At 35.9% G+C, this 22,607-nt stretch overlaps 1 protein-coding gene across 1 annotated transcript in view; it reads left to right on the forward strand.

Moving 5' to 3' along the window:
- SCAI (suppressor of cancer cell invasion) overlaps positions 1 to 20,223 on the forward strand; it is a 128,530-nt gene extending 108,307 nt beyond the window's left edge. Inside the window, 4 exon segments of the mRNA XM_045790955.2 lie at positions 4,506 to 4,578; positions 7,850 to 8,023; positions 8,210 to 8,310; positions 17,904 to 20,223. Of these exon segments, the coding sequence (XP_045646911.2) occupies positions 4,506 to 4,578; positions 7,850 to 8,023; positions 8,210 to 8,310; positions 17,904 to 18,050 (495 nt within the window). The 3' untranslated portion in view covers positions 18,051 to 20,223.
- The last annotated feature ends 2,384 nt before the right edge of the window (positions 20,224 to 22,607 follow it).

Raw genomic sequence — 22,607 nt, forward strand, 5'->3', positions numbered from 1 at the left:
AACGACTGAGCCACCCAGGTGCCCTAAATAAAGAAGATCTTAAAAAAATAACAAAAAATATTGAAAAGAAATAGAAATTCTTAATTATAGATGATATAATTTTATATTTAGAAAATCCTAATGAATCACAGAAAAACTTAATATGCATACAAATTCAGCGAAGTAGTTAGATATGGGATGAATATATAAAAATGAATAGCAGTGTTTATATGAGCTATAGCAAGTTAAGATTTCTTCAGTGTATTGGGGCACCTGGATGGTTCAGTCGGTTAAGCGGCCAACTCTTGGTTTCAGCTCAGGTCATGATCTCAGGTCCTGGAATTGAGCCCTGTGTCAGGCTCCATACTCAGTGAGGAGTCTGCTTGAGTATTGTGTCTTTCCCTCTCCCTTTGCCCTTCTGCCCACTCATACACGTGCTCTCTCTCTTAAATAAATAAAATCTTTAAAAAAATTTTCTTCAGTGTATATTCCATTTACATACATTAGCCACAATTCTTCTTAAACATAATAACATTAAATCATATAATCCACATATGGAGGCAATTATGAGACATTCCCAAAAACTTGAAAATAAAGAAAATAAGATAATCCTATGGGAAGTAAGCTATAAAATTAATTACTGAATGTGTTGGAACAGAGACGTGCAAGGTATCCTTAAAGAAACTGTTTCCCAAGCCTAATATTTAAACATAATCTGGTAGGAGGAAGAGGTCCCCAAGGTCAGCGATTCACGAGGACTGATGATTCTCAGCATATAATCACGCTCACTACTAAGATTTATCACAGTAAAAGGATACAGAGCAAAATCTCAAAGGGAAAAGGCACATGCGATCAAATCCAGAGAAGAGCAGGCACAAACTTTCAAGAGGCCTCTACCAGTGAAGTCACACAGGATGCACTCACTTCTTCTGGCAGCAAGTGAGACGACACGGGTGAACTGTTGACCAGCGAGGCTCACTAGGGACTCAGTGCCCAGAGTTTTCATTGGGGAAGCATCGTGTAGGCACCCTCTGCATGGCACATACTAACATGCCATTCTCCCAGAAGAAAATCAGGTGCTTAGCATGGTCCAGGTAAAGTGAGCTGCTCTCACCAGTTCTGCTGATGGTGGGAACCCGCCCCAAATCGGAGTCCCCAGAAGTCAGCCTACAGCCAACCTTGTAAGAAGGACTTTCAAAAGACTGCAGTCAGGCTTGTTAGGCAACTCTGTCCACACAGTATTGAAAAAAAAAAAAAGAAGAAGAAGAAGAAGAGAAAGGTTGGTCAACGAGGGAAGCAAAGAAAAAGGAGACCTTGGGATGTAAATGTTAGCCATCTGCGTTTTCACGCTATCCAAGAACAATATCATCATGGCCAAAGATCCAGGAGGCCATCTCTGCAGCGTAAATAAATGGCGCAAGCTGCCTTATCTGAAGAATGATCCTTAATATCATTCAACTTACTCCCTTTGTTTTGATTGCAAGAAATTACTAATTTACTTCACTTGTTTAATTTTTTATATTGATATTATATTCACAAAGTCACAAAATCAAAAACTTCAAAAAGGCTTATTATGATATCTCTTTATATCTCCCAGTCTCAATCCACTCAGTTACTTACTCTCTCTCTATGGGTAATCACTGTTGTCTGTTTCTTGCTTATCCTTCTAGAATTTTTTTAACGTATATATAAGCCAAAATAAATACATAGTCTTTAGTCTTCTTAGCTATATAAATGGCAATAACATGCCATATACGACTGTTCTGTAGCTTACTTTGCTTTCACTTACTGAGAAATGTTGGAGGGGTGCCTGAGTGGTTCAGTCAGTTAAGCATCCAACTCTTGATTTTGCCTCAGGTCATGGTCTTAGGGTCATAAGATTGAGTCCTGCATCAGGCTCCATGCTGGGAGTGGAGCCTGCTTAAGATTCTCTCCCTTTCCCTTTCCCCTCTGTGCCCCCACTCCTGGCCACCCCACTCTCTCTCTCAAAAAAAAAAAAAAAAATGAGAGCTCTTTCCATATCCATTCTTAAAGAACTTCTTTGTTCTTTTTTTTTCTTTTAAATAACTGCATAGTATCCCACTGTATGGTTGTGCCAGAATTTATTTTACCATTTTACCAATCCCTGTTGCTGGTCGTTTGGTTGTTTCTAGTCTTTACTATTACTACCAGTGCTGCAAGGAGTAACGTAGGGCTTAATGTTGTTCACAGGCTTGAGGATATATTGGTAGTATAAATTTTTGGTTGTAGAATTCCTGTGTAAACGGAATATAGATATTGCCAAATTGTCTTCTAAAGAATTTGTTCCAATTTATACTCCTATCATCTACATATGAGTATTAATTTCCCTACATTCTTGCCACTAGTGTATATTTTCAACTTTCGGAAATTTTGCTACACTGTTAGGTTAAAAAATGATATTGTAGGGGCGCCTGGGTGGCACAGCGGTTGGGCGTCTGCCTTCAGCTCAGGGCGTGATCCCGGCGTTATGGGATCGAGCCCCACATCAGGCTCTTCCGCTTTGAGCCTGCTTCTTCCTCTCCCACTCCCCCGACTTGTGTTCCCTCTCTCGCTGGCTGTCTCTATCTCTGTCGAATAAATAAATAAAATCTTTAAAAAAAAATGATATTGTAACGTAGCTTTGATTTTATTCTCTTATTATCAGTGAGGTTGAGCATCTTTACAGTTATATTCCCTTTTCTGTGAATTTCCTGTTATTTTCCACTCATTTTTCTGTTGTATCAGTGGTCTTTTTCTTATAGATTTGGAGAAGCTCTTTCTATATTAAGGAGATTAATCTTTGTAATGTGCATTGCAAGTATTTTTCCCAGTTTATCATTTTGCTTTTGATTTAGTTTATGCTGTATTTTACTATGCACAAGCCTTTGATTTTGTAACCGGGTTTATTAATCTTTTTTTTTAAGTTTATTTTTCAGTAATCTCTGTACCCAACATTGGGCTTTAATTTATGACCCCAAGATCAAGTCTTGCTTGCTCTTCCAACTGAGCCAGCCAGGCGCCCCGGGGTTTATTAATCTTAATCATAATAGTTAGGAAAATCTTCTAGGTTATAAAAAAAATAACCCTTATTTTCTTATATTTTCTTTCAGCAGTTTTATTGCTTAATTTTTTTTACATTTAAATCTCTATATGTTTGGAATTATCCAAGTGTGCGGTATGAAGTATGGAGTCAGCTTTTTTTTTCTAAATAGCTATCCAGTTTTTTCCTACTGGATAGCCATCTAGCCACCAAATTTTCCTACTTTCTTAAAAATTTTATTTTAGGGGCGCCTGGGTGGCGCAGTTGTTAAGCGTCTGCCTTCGGCTCAGGGTGTGATCCCGGCGTTCTGGGATCGAGCCCCACATCAGGCTCCTCCACTATGAGCCTGCTTCTTCCTCTCCCATTCCCCCTGCTTGTGTTCCTTCTCTCACTGGCTGTCTCTCTCTCTGTCAAATAAATAAATAAAATCTTTAAAAATTTTTTTTTATTTTATTCATTTATTTTAAGTAATCCCTACACCCAGTGCGTGACTCAAACTCACGACCCTGAGATCAAGTGTTGCATGCTCTTCCAACTAAGCCAGCCAGGCACTCCAAATTTTCCTACTTCCTAGTTTGAACTATCATCTTTATTATATATACTCAAGTCCTGTCTGTTTTGGGGTCTAATTTTGGATTCCTTGTCCTCTTCCATTGGTCTTCTGCCTACTCTTATGCCAGTGCCACATTATTTTTAGTTACTGAGGCTTTAAAGTATGTTTCAGTATCTCACGAATCTAGTTCCCTCTCTTTGTTCTTTTTCAGAGTTTTCCTGGCTAATCTCCTTTTTCCATATTATAATTATTTTTTTCAGTTTCAGGAAAAATATCTGTGGCCATTTTATTGAGGTTTGTTCAAATTTCAATAAATTAGTATAATGATGTCTTTAGAATGGGTTTTTCTCTAAGAACATACTGTGTCTTTCCATCCTTTAGAGAAAGGATATCCTTAATCAAGCAAAGAGTGTTGTGTTTGAGTGTCAGCTTTAATTCTCACTGTAAATTAACATATTGATATTCTGGTTTTATACATCATTCTGTGTGAGCAGTTAATTTGATTCACAATGAGAAATGGTTGCAGGCTTCTCTGATTACTCCCCAGTAAGTCAGGTTTTAGAGCCTCTGAGGCTAAGAGCCAGATTCTAGAGCTTGGAAAACCCACCCTTGTAAATATTGGTGTATATTGCCCATTGGGGTGGCCTCTTGGCAGACAGCCAGACGACCTCTCCCTGTAACACTACAACTATGTATATGCCTTTATTTTAAAAATCAATAGTTTACTTTTTTGTAAACTTCACTATTTTAAGAAAGCCTATTATGTGTGGTAGTTAAACATGGATGGCAGTCTGTTCAGCTGTTACTGATATTTCTGCATCTGCTTATGAGTAAAAGGGCCCTATCTACACTAATGATGTGCTTTGGAAAATTACCGAGTAACTATCTTTGGTCAAATTTTTAATGAAAGTTATAAATTCTTATATGTTACAGAATTTCACAAACCTATTTGGACAGCCACTAGTCTGCTTGCTTTCTCCTACCGCATATCCGAAAGCTTTACAAGGTATGTTGTCATTACCTGCTATATCCAGAGGTTGCAAATAAACACTGTAGCATTTTGAATAATACTGATCTTTGTCTCCCCACCTATAATGATCACATGTGGATTTATAGTGTTTAACGTGGCAGGTGTCAATCCAAAAGTCTTACCAACAACTAGGGTTCTTTAATGTGCTACCATTAGGTCTTAAGATAATTTTAAAAGAAATGATATGTTGTCCCTGAGAAAAAGGTATTTTTGGTCCCTTACTGTTGGGGAACTCATGATTTGTGAATTTTAAAATTTGTTTTGCAGGTGTTTTTTTGTTTGGTTTTGGTGTGCGTGTCGTCCTTCTCACAGCATGATTTCCTGTGATCTAGCTACATATTTTAGGCATCTTTTAAGACCATACGATTTCTGGTCTAGAAAACTTCTCAGCCTGTGCCTAAGAGTTAGGATAACCTTACTGGCACAACTTAAAGGGTTTCTTTTATTCACATTTTTACCTTGTTGTATTTTTTAAATAAAAGAACCTCTTTTCAGTGTGCTAGGAGGGAGACGGTGTGTCCATGTTATGGCTGGTTCTCAGATGGCTGAGAAATTAAAGACTATGTCTTTAATAATTTGTCCTTGATAAGCAACATGTAAAATCTAATTCTCGCTCCCAGTCATTAAGCTAGGTAAAAACTAAACAAACCTTAACCCTGTTTTAGCAGTACTTGTCACTGTTTCACTATCTCCCTGACTGTGAATAGTGCTGATGTCTGTCTGTGGGAGATGGCATTTTACTGCTACTTCCCAGCCCGAAGTCGTGTCTGCTGACATAGTTTGACACAGGAAGTGATGGTCAGCATTTGAAAGCCTGAGAGAAGCTGGAGACTTTTCACCGTTGTTTTAAGGTAAGTTTTGCTATTTAACAGGAAAAAACATGTAGAAATATTAAGTTCCTGTATCCAAAAGTCAAATTACTAAGGGATAGAACTTACCTTCAAACAACGGTAAAATTCTCCTGCTTTGAGGACTTTGTTAACCTGTTTCCTGTCATTTCTAGAGAAATGTAACCCCTTCCAATTACTTAAGAGTGCTTTCTGCTGTCAATTTGTCCTATCAAGATGAAGCTTTATTTAAAATTGCACGATCTAATCGGTTAATACCAAGATTATTCGTTCCGAAAGGCTTTATTGCATAGAGGTTAAAAACAGAGACTCTGGAGGCAAGCTGATTGAATTTGAATTTCGACTACCACTGACTAGCTATGTGCCCTTGGGAAGTTACATAGCCATTCTGTGCCTCAGTTTCTTTCCTATCAAATGGAGATAATAATAGTACCTCCTCGTTAAATAATTCTGGGTATATAGTAAGTATTCAATATGTGCTGTCATTTTTTAATGGTCATTATTATTAATGCTTATTATCATGTTTAGCTGTAGTATACGTCCTTAACATTTTTTAGTCCAGTATCATATTTTTGTGCTAGAAAGCTTAGACCTCTAGTCCCTTAAATATGGCCCATCTGGGCACAAAGCTAGCAGATACTTAAGTATTTGGGATGTCTAATTAGGTTCCTGCACCTCTGGTATTTAAAGTCTCCAGTTCTCCCTTGAACCATGAGTTACATCATCATACCACAAACATTTATTCAGCATTTATTTATCAAGTACTGTGTTGGGCACTGGAGATAACAGTCTGACCAGACAAACACAGTATGTTCCTCACAGAGCCAAAGATACAACCTAAGAGGCATTTCTTGTAGGTGCTATTAGTGTTTCATAGGAGAAAACACATGGAACACGTAAGAGGAACTCCTAAACAGCCCTTGCAGGTGAAGAAAATGGATAAAAAATGTCAAAGTGGAGTTAAAGGTTATATAGAATTATATGGAGCTGAGACATGGTTAACAGGAGTATTCTAGCAGAATAGCATGTGAGCCCAGACATAAGCGCTCTGTGATGAGAGAGTTTATAGAACATTTTTTTTAAGATTTTATTTTTATGTAATCTTTACACTCAACGTGGGGCTTGAACTCACAACCCCAAGATCAAGAGTCATGTGCTTTACCCACTGAGCCAACCAGGTGCCCCAGTTTATGGCACATTTAGAGAAATTAAAGTACTTCCTGCTAGTGGAAGGATAGGGTGTGGGATTGTGTGACTGAATCATGAAAAACCTTTTAGGATTTGTGAAGAGATTTAAATGGAGGACAGTGGGGTGCCATCAAAAGATTGTGAACGGAAGAGTAGCATGGAAAAGCATTCGTTAACCTTGTGGAGAATGGATTGGAGAGGAGCATTGATGGAAATAGGGAGATGGTGGCGGCTTCAAAAGATACTAAGCCCAGAGAGCCACGAGGATTTGGTGATGGATTGGATATGAGGGAATAAGGGAGAGGAAGGAGGCAGGGGTGAACTTCCAGGTTTCTGGCTAAGATGCTGGTAGAAATGATAGTACTGGATAAGAAGCAGATTTGTAGAGAACAAAAGAGGGGAAAATTTGCTTTCAATTTCTGACATGTTGGGTGTAAGGTTACCTTTGAAACTTAGGTTGAATATTGTAGTCTAGAGCAACTCTGTCCAATAGAAAGGTAATGTAAGTCACGCGTAATTTTAAATTTTCTAGTAGCCATATTAAGAAAAGTTTAACAGGTGAAATTAATGTTAATGCCTCTTTTTGTAGTGAGGCTTTGAAGTCCTACATATGTTTTACATTTCACAGTGCACCTCACTTTGGATCAGTCATATTCTAAGTGTCCAGTAGCTACAGTAGGACAGTGCAGTTTTAGACCTAATGAGCTCAATCTAGGCTGCAGATAAGAGAACTAGGAATCAGTAGACATATAAATGATAACTGAAATTATGGGAGTAGGTGAGATCAGCAATGTGTGGTGTCAAAGAAAGAAAATACTGATATTTAAGGAATAGGCAGAGAAAGAGCAACTAACAAAAGGGAATGAAAAAGTTTGCCAATTCGAGTACTCATCAGAGAATTCTATCATGAACCACCCGTGTACTTGCCATATTTGGATACAATTTGTTAGTTGGAGTGAAAAAGACAAAGGAATATGTTCCTTTTCCATTTTTCTTAATTTTACTAGCCTTTGTCTTAAGTTTGTTCAGCAGAAAGCAGTGTACCTGGGATGTTTTTATAGTTGCATGCAGAATCTACTTTATTGAATTATGATTTAATGATACAACTTTAATTTTGTATATTATCATTATATTAAAAATATTCCTCAAATGCATCTCTTATCTTTTGCAAAACTGTTGTCTATATATATTTAACATGTTTGTTATTACAGATCAATCTCAACGAGGTAGCCTCTTCACTCTCTTTTTGAACAATCCTCTAATGGCCTTCCTATTTGTCTCTGGATTGTCAAGCATGCGCAGAGGCCTATGGGAAAAGTGTCAAGAATATCTTCGAAAAATCAACCGCGATATTGCCCAGCTACTGACCCATTCACGTTCAATAGGTACCCTACTAATCTAACTGCACACTTAACATACTATAATGGTTTTATATGGTTGAAATTGTTTGAATTTGTAAAGGTATTTGTTGAAGGCAGGAAAGTTGAGAAGGTTTTCCTGAACTTTCTTCCCCTTTGAAATGAGTTTTTCTTTTAAGCATCTTTATACTGTCATCTTTCTCCTCTTTGCAGATCAAGCATTTCTCCAGTTTTTTGGAGATGAGTTTCTTCGCTTGCTTCTCACAAGATTTATCTTTTGTTCAGCCACCATGAGGATGCACAAGATTTTTCGGGTAGGCAAAGAATATTATTAAAGATCAATTTTACCATTTTAGGTATTTAGGAATCATGTATTATATTTTATTGAGTATACTGTATTAAATAAAATTTGAATAGATCCAAAATAATATTTACAAATTATTATGCAGCATATAAAGATGACTCATATAAGGCACATCTGAATACTCCCCATCCAGTTTAAGAAGTAGAACATTTTCATTACCTTTTGGCCCCTCCCAAATCCTCTCTCTCTCAAATGAAATTAAAATCCTGAATTTTATAATTATCATTCATTTTTCTTTATAGTTTTGCCACATGTATTTATATTCTACACAACATGTTGATGGATCCATATTTGTACGTATTCTTCTACAGCCTGCTTTTTTTCACCTACTATTATATTCCTGAGATTCAGCCAAGTTGATGACAACTGTAGCTTTCATCCATTTGTTTTCACTGTGCTATAGGATTCCACTGTTTGACTCTATATCAAAAATTTCTTGGGGCGCCTGGGTGGCGTAGTCGTTAAGCATCTGCCTTCGGCTCAGGGCGTGATCCCAGCGTTCTGGGATCGAGCCCCACATCAGGCTCTTCCGCTGGGAGCCTGCTTCTTCCTCTCCCACGCCCCCTGCTTGTGTTCCCTCTCTCGCTGGCTGTCTCTGTCAAATAAATAAATAAAATCTTTAAAAAAAAAAATTTCTTGTCCATTTTACTGATAATGGACATTTAGGTTGTTTCCATTTTTTTATTGTTACAAACAATGCCACTGTGAAATCTTCTATAAGTTACTTGGTACACATGTATAAGATTTTCTGTAGTGGAATGTGAGGTCAGATTATAAAGCAGCTTCAACTTTACTAGGTAATGCCAAATGTTTTACAAAGTGGTTGTATCAATTTACACTCACTAGCAGTGTGTAAGAGTTACTCTTGCTCTAATTCTCACCAATACTTGTTGCAGTCTTACTTTATATCATGTGAATCTAATGGGTATAAAATAGTAGTTCATTGTGGGTTTAATTTTTATTTCTGAGATTGCTTGTAGGTTGAGCAATTTTTCATGTCTTATTCTGTGTTCCTCTTTGTGAAGAGTGTGTTCAAATCTTTTGTCCATTTTGCTCTTAAGTGATTTGGTTTTTTTCTATGAATTCATATAACTACATAACGCTGTTTATTGAGGTTTTAAAAATTTTGGCCATTATATTTTTCATTTCTATAAGTAACATTTGGTTCTTTTTCAAATATGCCTGAACATTTTTTAAATATTTCATTTGTTAATTTGAGAGAGAGCGTGAGTGGGGGGAGGAGCAGAGGGAAATGGAAGGAGAGACAATCTCCAGCAGACTCTGCACTGAACGTTGAGCCTGACTCAGGGCACAGTCTCACAACCCTGAGATCATGACCTGAGCCGAAACCAAGAGTTGGATGCTTAACCAACTGAGCCACCCAGGCACCCCATGCCTAAACATTTTTAAGTCTCTTGCAACTTTTAGTTTAAAAAAATGATTATTTTTTCCATTTTATTATGGTAATTTTAAATATGAAAGAACTGTACAGTGAATATCCATATGTATTAGCTAGGTTCTGTAGCTAACATTTTGATATATTTGCTTTGGTATATTTGTCCATTTATCCATTCCTCTTTCCATTCATCTGTTTATCTCATTTGGTGATGTGTTTTGAAATAAATGGTGGACATCAATAGATTTTACCCCTCAACACTTCATCATACATATAAATAACTATACACACATATACACACTTCTTTTTTTTAATGTAAAGTTCATATACAGGGAAGTGCACAGAACTAATATGTTCCATTAGGTGAGTTTTGACAAATATATACACCTGTGTAACTCAAACCAAACCAGTTACACAACATAGCATCATTCCAGAAAATTCTCTCTATATCTTTGTCCAGCCAATCCAGTACCCATTACCCCAGAAGCAATGCTATTTTTATTATTTTCACTTTAGCTTAGTTTCACCTTTTCATGAACTTGAATTATACAATATGTACTCCTTTGTGTAAACCTTCTTTGACCAAGCATGTGGTTCCTGAGATTCATCCATGATTCATACAGAAGTAGCTCATTCCTCTTTATTACTGAGTAGTAGTCCATTGTCTGAATATACCACAGTTTATTTAGGCCTTCTCCTTTAGGCCTAAAACTACCTGGGCAGTTTTAAATTTTTGACTACTATAAATGAAGCAGCCGTGAACATTCTTGTACAAGTCTGCTTAGACATATGTTTTGAATTTTCTTGGTCATAGGGTAGCTATATGTTTAGTTTTACTAGAAACTGCCAGACTTTTTCTCAGAATATTTGTACCACTTTTTGTTTCCAGCAACAGTGTATGAAAGTTTCTCTATATCCTTGCCAACATTTGGTTGTCAGTCTTTTAAATTTCAACCATTTTTGTGAAATTTTTTTTAAAGATTTCGTTTATTTATTTAAGAGAGAGAATGAGCATGAGCAGGGGGAGGGGCAGAGGGAGAACCAGACTCACCACTGAGCAAACAACGCAACATGGGGCTCAATCCCAGGACCCCAGGATCGCGACCCGAGCAGAAGGCAGATGCCCAACTGACGGAGCCACTGGGCATCCCCATTTTTGTGAATTTATAGTGGTATCTTCACTGTAGTTTCAGTTTGCTTTTCACTGAATAATGTGATGTTAGACATCTTTTCATGTGCTTCTCAGCTGTATTTTATTGCATTCTGTGGCTTACCTTTTTCTTTTTTTTTTTTTTAATTTTTTTTTTTTAAGATTTTATTTATTTATTTGACAGAGACAGCCAGCGAGAGAGGGAACACAAGCAGGGGGAGTGGGAGAGGAAGAAGCAGGCTCATAGCAGAAGAGCCTGATGTGGGGCTCGATCCCATAATGCCGGGATCACGCCCTGAGCCGAAGGCAGATGCTTAACCGCTGTGCCACCCAGGCGCCCCTACCTTTTTCTTTTCTTGAACCAGTAGCTTTTCCTAACAGTGGCTTTTAAATTTTTGTTGAAGTTTCAACTAACCAATTTTCTTCTTTTGTGGTTTGTGTTTTATCCAAGAAATGTTCACCTATTCCAAAGTCACAAAGATTTTTTTCCAAGTTTTTTTCTAGGAGTTTTATAGCTTTAGCTTTTTTACATTTAGGTCTATGATATGTTTTGAGTTATTTTTGTTTACAGTGTAAGGTAAGGGTTCAAGGGTTTTTTCTTTCATATGGATATGAAATTATTTTAGTGTCCTCGAAATGGTTATCCTTTTGTCATTGAATTGCTTTTGTAACGTTTTTGAAAATCTGTCAACCATATATGTATAGAGATATTTCTAGACTCTAAATTCTGTTCCATTGACCAATGGCATTTTTCTCCAATACACTACTACCTTGATTATTCCAGTTTTGTTTTGTTTTGCTTTTTTATTGATTATTCCAGTTTTAGAGTAAGACTTAAAATCCTGTAGTGTGAGTCCCCTGAAATTTAAGTGTTTGGGTTATTCTAGGGACTTTCTATGTGAAATTTAGCAGCAACTTAACATTTTGATTGGGATTGCATTTAATCTATGCAACCAGTCTGGAGAATTATATTTTAATAATATTGAGTCAATCAATGACTATGGTATATTTCCCCATTTATTTAGGGCTTCAGTTTCTCTCCAGTGTTTTATGATTCTTATCTGGTAGGCGTTTTATTTATCTTAATAAATTTATTCCAGAGTATTTCAAGTGTAGAGATGCATTATAAATAGAATTGTATTTTTTTCATTTTCCAATTATTTGTTGCTAATGCACAGAAATACTGCTGTTTTTAAAATTGATCTTGTTTCTTTGTAGTCTTGCTAAATTGAAGTATTAGTTCTGTTAGCTTTTTTATACATTCCTTAAGATTTTGTATGTACACGATCATGTCATTTTCAAACAAAAATAGTTTTTACTTCTTCCTTTCCAATACATATGCCTTTTATTATGGTGGGGTTTTGTTTGTTTTGTTTTAGCTTTTGTACTTTATTTCAAGGTTAGGTCTTCTGGTAAAATGTTGAATAGAACTAGTAAGAATGGATATCCTTGCCTTGTTCCTGGTTTTAAGGGAAAAATATTTAATCTTTTACCATAAATTAGATGTTGACTGTTGGTTTTTCATAGATGCCCCGTTTCAGGTTGACTGAGCTCCCTTCTGTTCATAATCTGTTGAGATTTTTTTATCAGTAATAGGTATGGAAGATTGCCAAATGCTTTTTTTCCTCACTAATTAATCTAATATGTATTAATTCTGTTAACACGGTGAATAGCATTGGATGATTTTTCTAACAGTAAGTTCAGCCTTGTATATCTGGGTTAATTGTATTTTGTGGTCATGTATTATCCTTTTGCATTGCTGGATTCTAATTTGCTGGTATTTCCTTATAGATCTTTGCATCTTTTGTTATGAATGAGTATGGGACTTAATTTTCTTTTCTCTTAATGTCTTCATGTGGTTTTGTTATCAGGGAATTGCTGACTTCATAAATTGAGTTGGGATGTGTTTCATTCTTTTCTATTTCTTAAAGTTTCTTTAGGATTGTATTATTTCTTCCTTGAAAGGTTGATAGCATTCACCAGTGAAGCCATCTGGACCTGGAGTTTTCATTTTTGGAAGTTTTTAAATTATGAATTCAATTTCAAAGGCTTTTGATGTGTTCTGTTTTTCATAGTCAGTTTTGATCATTTGTGTCTTACAAGTTCATTTGTCTAATTTATTGCAAAACATTGCTTATAATAGTCCATTATCCTTTTAATCCATATAGGCTCTCTAGTGATCTCTTATCCTCATATTGGTAATATTTCCTGTCTTATTTTTTCTTTTTCAGTCTAAGAGTTTGTTAGTCTTAGTGATCTTTCCAAATAAACAGCTTTTACTTTCATTGACTTTTTTTTTAACCACTATTCATCTTTTTATAATCTATTTCCACAAATATTTATTGTTTTTCTTCTTTATAATTACAATTGCCTTTTAAACAACACAGGTTTGAGCAGTCTGGTCCACTTATCTGTGAATTTTTGTTATATAGTACAGTACTGTAAATGTATTTTCTCTTCCTAATGATTTTCTTAATACCATTTGCTTTTCTCTAGCTTACTTTATTGTAAGAATATAGTACATAATACATATACATATAAAATATGTGTTAATCGGCTCTTTATGTTATCAGTAAGGCTTTCCAGTCAACAGTAGGCTCTTAGTTAATTTTGGGGAGCCTAAAGTTATATATGGATTTTTTTTTTAAGATTTTATCTTTAAGTAATCTCTACACTCAACATGGGCCTCGAACTTACAACCCCAAGATCAAGAGTCATATGTTCCTGGGGCGCCTGGGTGGCACAGCGGTTAAGCGTCTGCCTTCGGCTCCGGGCGTGATCCCGGCGTTATGGGATCGAGCCCCACATCAGGCTCCTCCGCTATGAGCCTGCTTCTTCCTCTCCCACTCCCCCTGCTTGTGTTGCCTCTCTCGCTGGCTGTCTCTATCTCTGTCAAATAAATAAATAAAATCTTTAAAAAAAAAAAAAGAGTCACATGTTCCACCTACTGAGCCAGCCAGGTGCCCCATAAAAGTTATGTGTGGATTTTCAATTGTGTTGGGGTCGGCACTCCAAAACCCCCCTCCTCTGCATTGTTCAAGGGTCTACTATACTTTGATTTTAATTTGCTCTTTTAATATCTCTTTTTTTTTTTTTTTTTTTTTAGATTTTATTTATTTATTTGAGAGAGAGAGATTATGAGCACAAGCAGGGGAAATGGCAGGCAGAGGGAGAAGGAGAAGCTGGCTTCCTGACGGGTAGGGAGCCTGATGTGGGGCTCAGTCCCAGGACCTTGGGATCATGACCTGAGCCAAAGGCAGATGCTTAAACAACTGAGCCACCCAGGTGCCCCTAAAATGGATTTTTTTTTTCAATAGCATTACTTAGGTCCTGCTTTTTTTTTTTTTTTATTTAGTTTGCCAATCTTTACCTTTCATTTGATATTTTTAGTTTTGAATTATTTTTTTTTAAGATTTTATTTATTTATTTGTCAGAGAGAGAGAACAAGCAGGAGGGGAGCAGCAGGCAGAGGGAGAAGCAGGCTTCCCTGAGCCAAAGGCAGACGCTTAACTGACTGAGCCACCTAGGCATCCCTGAATTTTTATGTTAAATGCAATTTTTAACATAGTTTGATGTAAATATACTATTATTTGTTATCTATTAGTCCTGGCTGTGGTTTGTACCTTTTTCTTTTTCTGCTGCTTTCATCTTCATTTGAATTAGCTGAGGTTTTGTTTTGTTTTGGTTTAGAATTTTATTTTAATAACACTATTGATTTAACCTCTATCTGTTGTTTTACTTTTTAATACAACTTCACATTTAATATAATTGTCTTATAACAATATACTTACATATTCTCCTTCCCAACTCTGTACATTTGACTTTTATGAATTGGTATATAGTAAATGATACTTTGGTTAGCATAGCATTAAATAGTCAGTGATTTTTTTTTTTAAAGATTTTATTTACTTATTTGACAGAGACAGCCAGCGAGAGAGGGAACACCAGCAGGGGGAGTGGGAGAGGAAGAAGCAGGCTCCCAGCGGAGGAGCCTGATGTGGGGCTCAATCCCATAACGCCGGGATCACGCCCTGAGCCGAAGGCAGACGCTTAACGACTGCGCCACTCAGGCACCCTAGTCAGTGATCTTTTTAAAAACTTTAAATGATGGGGCACCTGGGTTGCTCAGTTGGTTAAGTGTCTGCCTTTGGGTCTCAGGGTCCTGGGATTGAGCCCCATGTCAGGCTCTCTGCTCCGCAGGGAGCCTCCTCTCTCTCCCTCTGTGCCTCCCCTTGTTCATGCGCTCTCTCTCTCGCTTTCTATCTCAAATAAAACTTTAAGAAAATTTTTAAATGAGAAAAAAATCAAATATATTTACCATTTTTGGCATTCTTTATTTCTTCCTCTATTTAATTTTCCATCTGCTATCATTTTTCTTTCTACAGAATTTCCTTTATCATTTCTTACAGTGCAAATCTGGTGGTGATTAGTTCTTTCATTATTTATCTCTCTGAAACAGTCTTTATTTCACTCTGATTTTTTTGAACCATAGGTTGTTTAGGAATATGTTGTTTTGTATCTAAATATTTGAGTTATTGGGGCACCTGGGAGGCTCCGTCTGTTGAGTGTCCAACTCTTGATTTCGGCTCAGGTCATAATCTTGGGGTTATGAGATCGAGCCCCCCCCCCATTGGGCTCTGTGCTCAGCACAGAATTTGCTTGAGAGTCTCTTCTCCCTCTCTATCTGACCCTCCCCCCGCTCTCTCTCTCTCAAATAATAAATATTTTTTATAATAATAAATACTTGAGTTTTTATCTTATTGATTTCTAAGTTAATTCCTTTGTGGTCAGATAATATACTTTGTATGGCTTAAGTCCTTTTAAGTTATTGAGACTTATTTTATCATCCAGATGTCATCTATCATGATAAATGTTCCAAGGACACTTGCAGTAAACATACATGCTGCTAGTGTCATATATTATCACATGAAGAGTTTTATAAATGTCTGTTAGATCACCTTGGCTTATGATGTTGTTCATCACAGTTTTTATATCTACTGATTTTCTGAAATTTGTTCTATCAATTATTGTGATGTGTAATGTGTCTTTTCATTTTTCTCTGGGTATTTTTAAGATTTTCTCTTATTATTTCCTATAATTTGATTATGATGTACCTTGATAGGGTTTTCTTTCTTTCTTTCTTTCTTTCTTTCTTTCTTTCTTTCTTTCTTTCTTTCTTTTAATTGGGGTTCATTGATCATCTTGGATCTGTGGAATATTTTCAGAATATTTTGGAATACTTTTGGTTCAAATATTTTTCTTCCTCCATTCTCTCTCGGACAACCTATTGTTGTCTAATTATCAACTCTTGTTAACCTGCACATCACTTCATGTGCTCTTCATTTTTCTAAAAAAGTCTTTTTCTTTCTGTTTCAGTTTATATTGCTATGTCTTCAAGTTCACTGATGTTTTCTTCCTTAGTGACTAATATGCTGTTAATCCTACATATCCAATTAGTTTTTCATTTCAGGAATTACATTTTTCTCAACTCTAGAATTTGTTTGGTTCTTTTAATATTTTCTATTTCTCTCCTCATTATGTTTTCCTTTGTGCTCTTGAATGTATGTGTAAGAGCTAAAGTCCTTGTCTGCTAATACTGTATTCTCTATCTTTTATAAATTTGTTTTTATGATTTTTCTGTTTAGGACTCTCGTATTCCTAATTTTTTGTATGTCTAGTAAATTTCTCTTAGAGAATGTGCATTGTGAATTTTATGATGTTGAACTATGGACTTTGTTGTCTTTCTTTAAAGAAAATTGGACTTTATTGTAGCAGGAGTTAAATCAACTTGCAATTTCTTTGACCTTCTTAATGGCTTGTTTTTAAGCTTTTTAGGGGTAGATTTAGAGTAGTGTTGGGGCACTTGGGTGGCACAGTGGTTAAGCGTCTGCCTTCGGCTCAGGGCGTGATCCCGGCGTTATGGGATTGAGCCCCACATCAGGCTCCTCCGCTGGGAGCCTGCTTTTTCCTCTCCCACTCCCCTGCTTGTGTTCCCTCTCTCGCTGGCTGTCTCTATCTCTGTCAAATAAATAAATAAAATCTTAAAAAAAAAAAGAGTAGTGTTAGCATACAGATGTAGGTTTATTTTGGCCCAATGCTAAGAGGCATAAGTTTTCTGGGGGCTCTTTCATATATCCCATTTCAAATTCCCGTTGAGGGGCAGTTCTGTTTGTATTACCCTATTACTTCAAATGCAATATACCTAAAACCTAAAGCTTTATACTCCCTCCAAATTATTTCTTCTTTTACTTCTCTTTTTCTCTCAAATAGCTTCCAGCTCTTCTGTTATATCATTTGTTCCTAAAATCTTAGTCATTTTTGACACCTCTCTGTCCTATAATTAATTGCCAAGGCTCATTAATTGCTTTAAAGATTTTATTTATTTATTTGAGAAAGAGAGAACAAGCAGTGGGGAGGGGTAGAGGGAGAGGGAGAGGGAGAAGCAGACTCCCTACTGAGAAGGAAGCCTGATGCAGGGCTCAATCCCAGTACCCGGAGATCATGACCTGAGCCATAGGCAGACGCAACCAACTGAGCCACCCAGAGGCCCCAGCTAAGGCTTATTAATTTGGCTTTTCCAGTGCTTCTCATGTCTTTCCTCTCATTTTAATTTCTGCTGCAACATCTATTTATTCATTCATTTAGCAAATACTTGTTGAAATCCTATATATGCTAGGACTTTTCTCCTAGGAAATTGGAAATATGTGATTTCTACAATATAGCAGAGTACTCAAAAATGGTAAGACCCAATAAATACTTGTAAAATAACTCACCAAATGAATATATTAGGTTGAACCATATGAAACTGTAATTTTTTAAGGTCAAAGTAGTCATGTCAGTAATTTCCTGTGTTCAACAAGTATACTGCTATTAAGATGCAGAGATACATATTATGTTATTCCCAATATTGTTAATGTTAACAACAATAATCTTAATGTTGCATTTAATTTCTTTCATTAAACTATAAAACTTGACTTCCCTCTTCTTTGCCTACCAGGAAACACGAAACTATCCAGAATCATATCCACAACTGCCAAGGGATGAAACAGTGGAGAACCCTCATCTCCAGAAGCACATTCTGGAATTAGCATCCATTCTAGATGTTCGAAACGTGTTCCTCGAGAGTACCATAGATGACTATTAAAACAAAAATCCTCTTGTTGAAACAATTTTTCATTTGCCACAGATTTTACATGGTGCAGTTTTCTAATGTGATGACAGACACATAGTGGTGTTACTTAGTTTTAATTTTTTAATTTAAGGCCACCATTTTAAAAAACAAACTGAAAAAATTGTTCAGACTTTTAGGGTAACTGTTTTAAAATACAGTCTTTCAAGTCTTTTAAAAAACTCAATTAATCTTAGAATTTTTACTTTTCGGTTTTGAGGTATGCCTACTTACCTCCATCATCTGTCCCTACACACAAATAGTCAATGTTGTCACCCTCAGAAGAGTAAATCATTTATTTTTATATAATGAGGAAAATCCAACTCTTATACTTGGACCTTAAATGTGTGGATTTAGAAAATATATCATTGTTCACAAAGATGAAACTAGCCAGCATGGTCTATTAAAAATCAAGAACAGTCTTTCCATAATATTTCTTTTCATTCCAGCTTAGTAGGTAGACAAATGTGTGATTCTTTGAAGCATAATCAAGACAATTTTTGAAATCATTTAATTCATTAAATACTGTCATAATTTCAGAAACTGTATAGGATTTGATTTGCATCTGAAAGTTAAATCCTTAACTGAAGTCTTAAGATGATAAATAACACTTGGAATGTGTGAGCCCTGTGTTATCATGAGATATGCTGGCATATTTTGCTTTCTTTGTAATATGAATGCTGGAAATGAAAAAAAAAAGACTTTTAAGTATTGCGGTCAAAAAAATCAGATTGTTGCTTTCATAATACAATGTTTCCATAAGGAGTTCTATTTAGATCTTGATTCATGACATCAAGTTTAAGGACTATCCAGATTGAAGGCTGTGGCATGTAGTACAGAGGTTATAATTTTTTTGCCTAGTTCACATTTATGATTCATCAAAGTCAGAGATGTTACTAATTTTAGTTGGGGGTAGCTGAAATGGAAGTAACTTTTGCATTGACAATTTGGAAATAAGGTTTTTTAAAAACTCCTTATATTTAATATTTTATATTCATGCACAAGATTTTTTATTATTTTAGATAGGACTCCATATATAATATTTTTGTGTGTTTTTTCTTCTCTGTCATCCCCTTCATAATTTCATAAGCATTAGTGATGATGCTTTGGGTTTTATCCCCCTTCTTTTGACTCCACAGCATTCACGTTCAGAAATCTATGAACCAAAAGCCCTTCTACCTAATTTTCTGTACAGGCTTACATTCTACCTCTGGCAGTCCCAGGGGAAATAAGGTGATTGCTTTTGGTGCCTCTTTCCTGTGTCCTTAGGGAAATTTTACTGTAATATTTTTAACTTGGTTTTCGTTTTGGGCATAGGGAATTAATTTGGGTCTAAGTTATTCATATACCTGTTCTAATTTGCTGATTTTTCATCTGAAGCCTTGAAATTATTGTTCTTGGGCTTAGGGAACTTCATGGTATTTCATTCATTTTTTTTTCCATTATTTTTGTTTGTTCTTTTAAACATTATTTCAGAAAGCTTTAGAAAACTTTTCCAGGAGGGAGATTTCCTTTGCCTAGTGGGTTGTTTTTCTATATCAGATAAAGACTGCTTTTCTTTTTCTCAGTACCTTTATAAACTTCTTGGCTTTCCTTTCATAATGGTGTTCACCTGGATTACAGCAATAGGCAGACCTCTTGTTTCAGTCCCCCTGAAGTTCTGTGCCAGTAATGTACCTGACATCATGTATTTTCCTCTCTTCTGATGCTTAAAATAATATTTATCCTCCTGAGCTTTATTCTCACTTGTTTAGCATAAAGAACACTGGTCTGAGAACTAGGAGACTTGAGTTCTAATCCCGGCTTTTGCGGTAACTAGCTTTATGCCCTTTGACAAGTGTCTTCATGTTTCTGTTTTAGAGTATTCTCATCTGTAAAATGAGGGCATTAGCCCACGTCCTATCCAGTTCTTTGGTTCTATAATTGCAATCTTGATTTCCCTCCCCATGCCACCTGGAAAACTAGTTCCCTGAGTTTAGCATAGACATTTTCTTTTCTAAGTCATATTTAACTTGTTTTTGTTCACAAAGATATCTGAGTCTCAATTATTGTAGAAGCTAACCTGGTGACGAAATTAGAACTTTTGTGATTAGAAACATGTTTGCCCAAGGTCAAGGGGTCTTAGAAATCACAGCAAGGGTTTAGATGATGACATGATGACATTGTTCCTTGAGCTGATAGTAGTATAATTTCTTACTGGTAGTTAAAAATCTAAAGTGAGCTGAAGCGATCTTGAATCTTTAAGAAAGGAAACTGTGCTAGAAAATTCTAAACTATTGTTTCATTGATGCCTTCAAAAGAATGTGGACTGAACAACTATATTCTGGATTTTATTCTAGGCATTGGGAAAGCAAATGAATCAGACTTAAAAATCCTTGTCTTCATGAAGGTTATATTTTAGTAGGAGGAGTCAGGCGATAAACATAATAAGTAAGAAAATTTATGTTAGAGAGTTGTAAGTTGTATGAAGAAAATTTAGAACATGGCAAGGGAAATGTTTTGATTGTTTTTGGGTAAAGAACAGTGTCTAAATGAGTGATCAGGGTAGGCCTTATTGAGAAGATTACATTTGTGCAAACACTTCATCTTCCTTCCTTCCTTCCTTCCTTCCTTCCTTCCTTCCTTCCTTCCTTCCTTTTACTTTTTATTATGAAAATTTTAAGCGTAGGTAGCATTTAATGAACCATCTTCTACCTATCACAAAGCTTCTACATTTTAAGACATTACTAAAGGACAATCACCCATGGGTATTGGCAAAGAATCTTTTTTTCAATGCATACCACTCCCCTCTATAAATATAAAAATATTAAGCCCCTTATCTATTTAATTCTAGAATGCATAGAAATTTAAACATTGGAACTAAGAACAAAGGAAAGCAATGGGAAAAAGCACTTCTTTGTTTTCAAATTGCACAGCCTCCCCCTGGAGATTCTGATACAGTCTCTCACCTCCCTTTAAGAATCACTGCAAACAAAACAAGGCATAGGATTGCAAGAATTCCCGTACACACAAACAGCGTTAAGCACAATGGAATTATTTTCTTTCTTTATCCATATATTTCTGAAGTTGATAAAGCAGCTATTTTCCCTGTTTCTCAGAAGAGAAAGCTGAGACCCCAAAAATCTATATGTTTATTCATAGTGGCAGAGCTAGATCAAAAACTCAAATCTCCTAACCTCAGCCCAGTCTTTGTATAATGAACAAGAAAGGAATAATTAGAGATTTCTATTTTGGCACAAAAGGTTAAGGTATTTTTAAAAATATATCAAGTATTGAAACCAGGAAATCAGCCCCGCAAATTTTTACTTATTAATTATAAGAAATCCCCAACTCAGACAATTTAGCCTTGATTCTAGCCAGGATATATTTTTTTTTTTTTGTATATGTGTGTGTGTTTTCCTCCTAGGAAGTGGTGCTCTCAAAACCTCTCAAAGCACAGAGAATTTATTGTACCCTTGATATTGTTACCAAGTTGAAACGTTTTGAAATTATAAAAGCAAAGTGCAATCTGGTCATGACTGAAATTTTCTGGATACAGGATCTGGGTTTTATTTCTTCCTTACTTGTGGCTCCTGCCTTTTATTTTCTTCTTGTGATAGAATTCCCTGAAACAGATTAGGTGGTAGTTGTACTGAATTTCATTGAGGAAAACAGAAAAGCTTCCAATCTGATTTACATATCCATCTGCGAAGCTTTCTTTAGCATTCTCCAAGTTTAATCTCTGACCTGTGTGACTTTGTAACTTTCTGTCTCTTAAAAGGGGTTTGGACTCAGTTGAAAAATCTTGTACTTAGCTATCCATGAAGACTTGTAATCAGCCTGATATATAGAGAACATTCTGGACTGGAAATAGAGTAAGGTGCCAAGGGTCAGCAAACTTGGCTACTGCCAGTGATTCAGAACCACCTTCCTACCCTAAGTGAGTAAAAACGTTTGCTATGAATAGGAATGGTATGGATCTCCTGGTGATATTTTGGATGTATATGTTCCTGTGCGTGTTTGGAGAATATAAAGGGTATTTACACGGAGGGCTCTTTTGTTGACCTTATTTATTTGAAGATCTTATTTTATTTGTAATCGCATGTGTATATTTTTGTGATGCTAAATGCAATATCTCTGTATACTTTTTTTTGTATATATGTACAGATTTGTAAATATATTGGTATGCAATGATGCAGTATGTGTATATTATATACCCATACCCACTGTGGGCTGAATTTATTTAAGTTCTGTGAGGACATCATAGTGGCATTGTTCATGCTGCTGTAATTAGGTTGTGGCTATGTCTCATTCATGAGCCTCTGTTTTGAGGGGCTTGTGTTTGGGTAAAATTGGCTAATTTTTGGAGTTGGAATTAGGATATGAAAATATTAACAGAAAGCAGGATATTCTTAGCTTTTAAAACATCTGCCAATTTCCATTTAAATGGATGATAAGTTAGTGATATAAACCTGAAAAACCTTAGTGTGTGAAACTGAGACACCAGCAGGTTCTTAAGCTATATTAGTCATTTATTTTCTTGACCCATAGCTG

The sequence above is a fragment of the Ursus americanus genome, chromosome 18, assembly GCF_024610735.1.
Source record: "Ursus americanus isolate L20-20 chromosome 18, mUrsAme1.1.p, whole genome shotgun sequence".
Taxonomy (NCBI): domain Eukaryota; kingdom Metazoa; phylum Chordata; class Mammalia; order Carnivora; family Ursidae; genus Ursus; species Ursus americanus.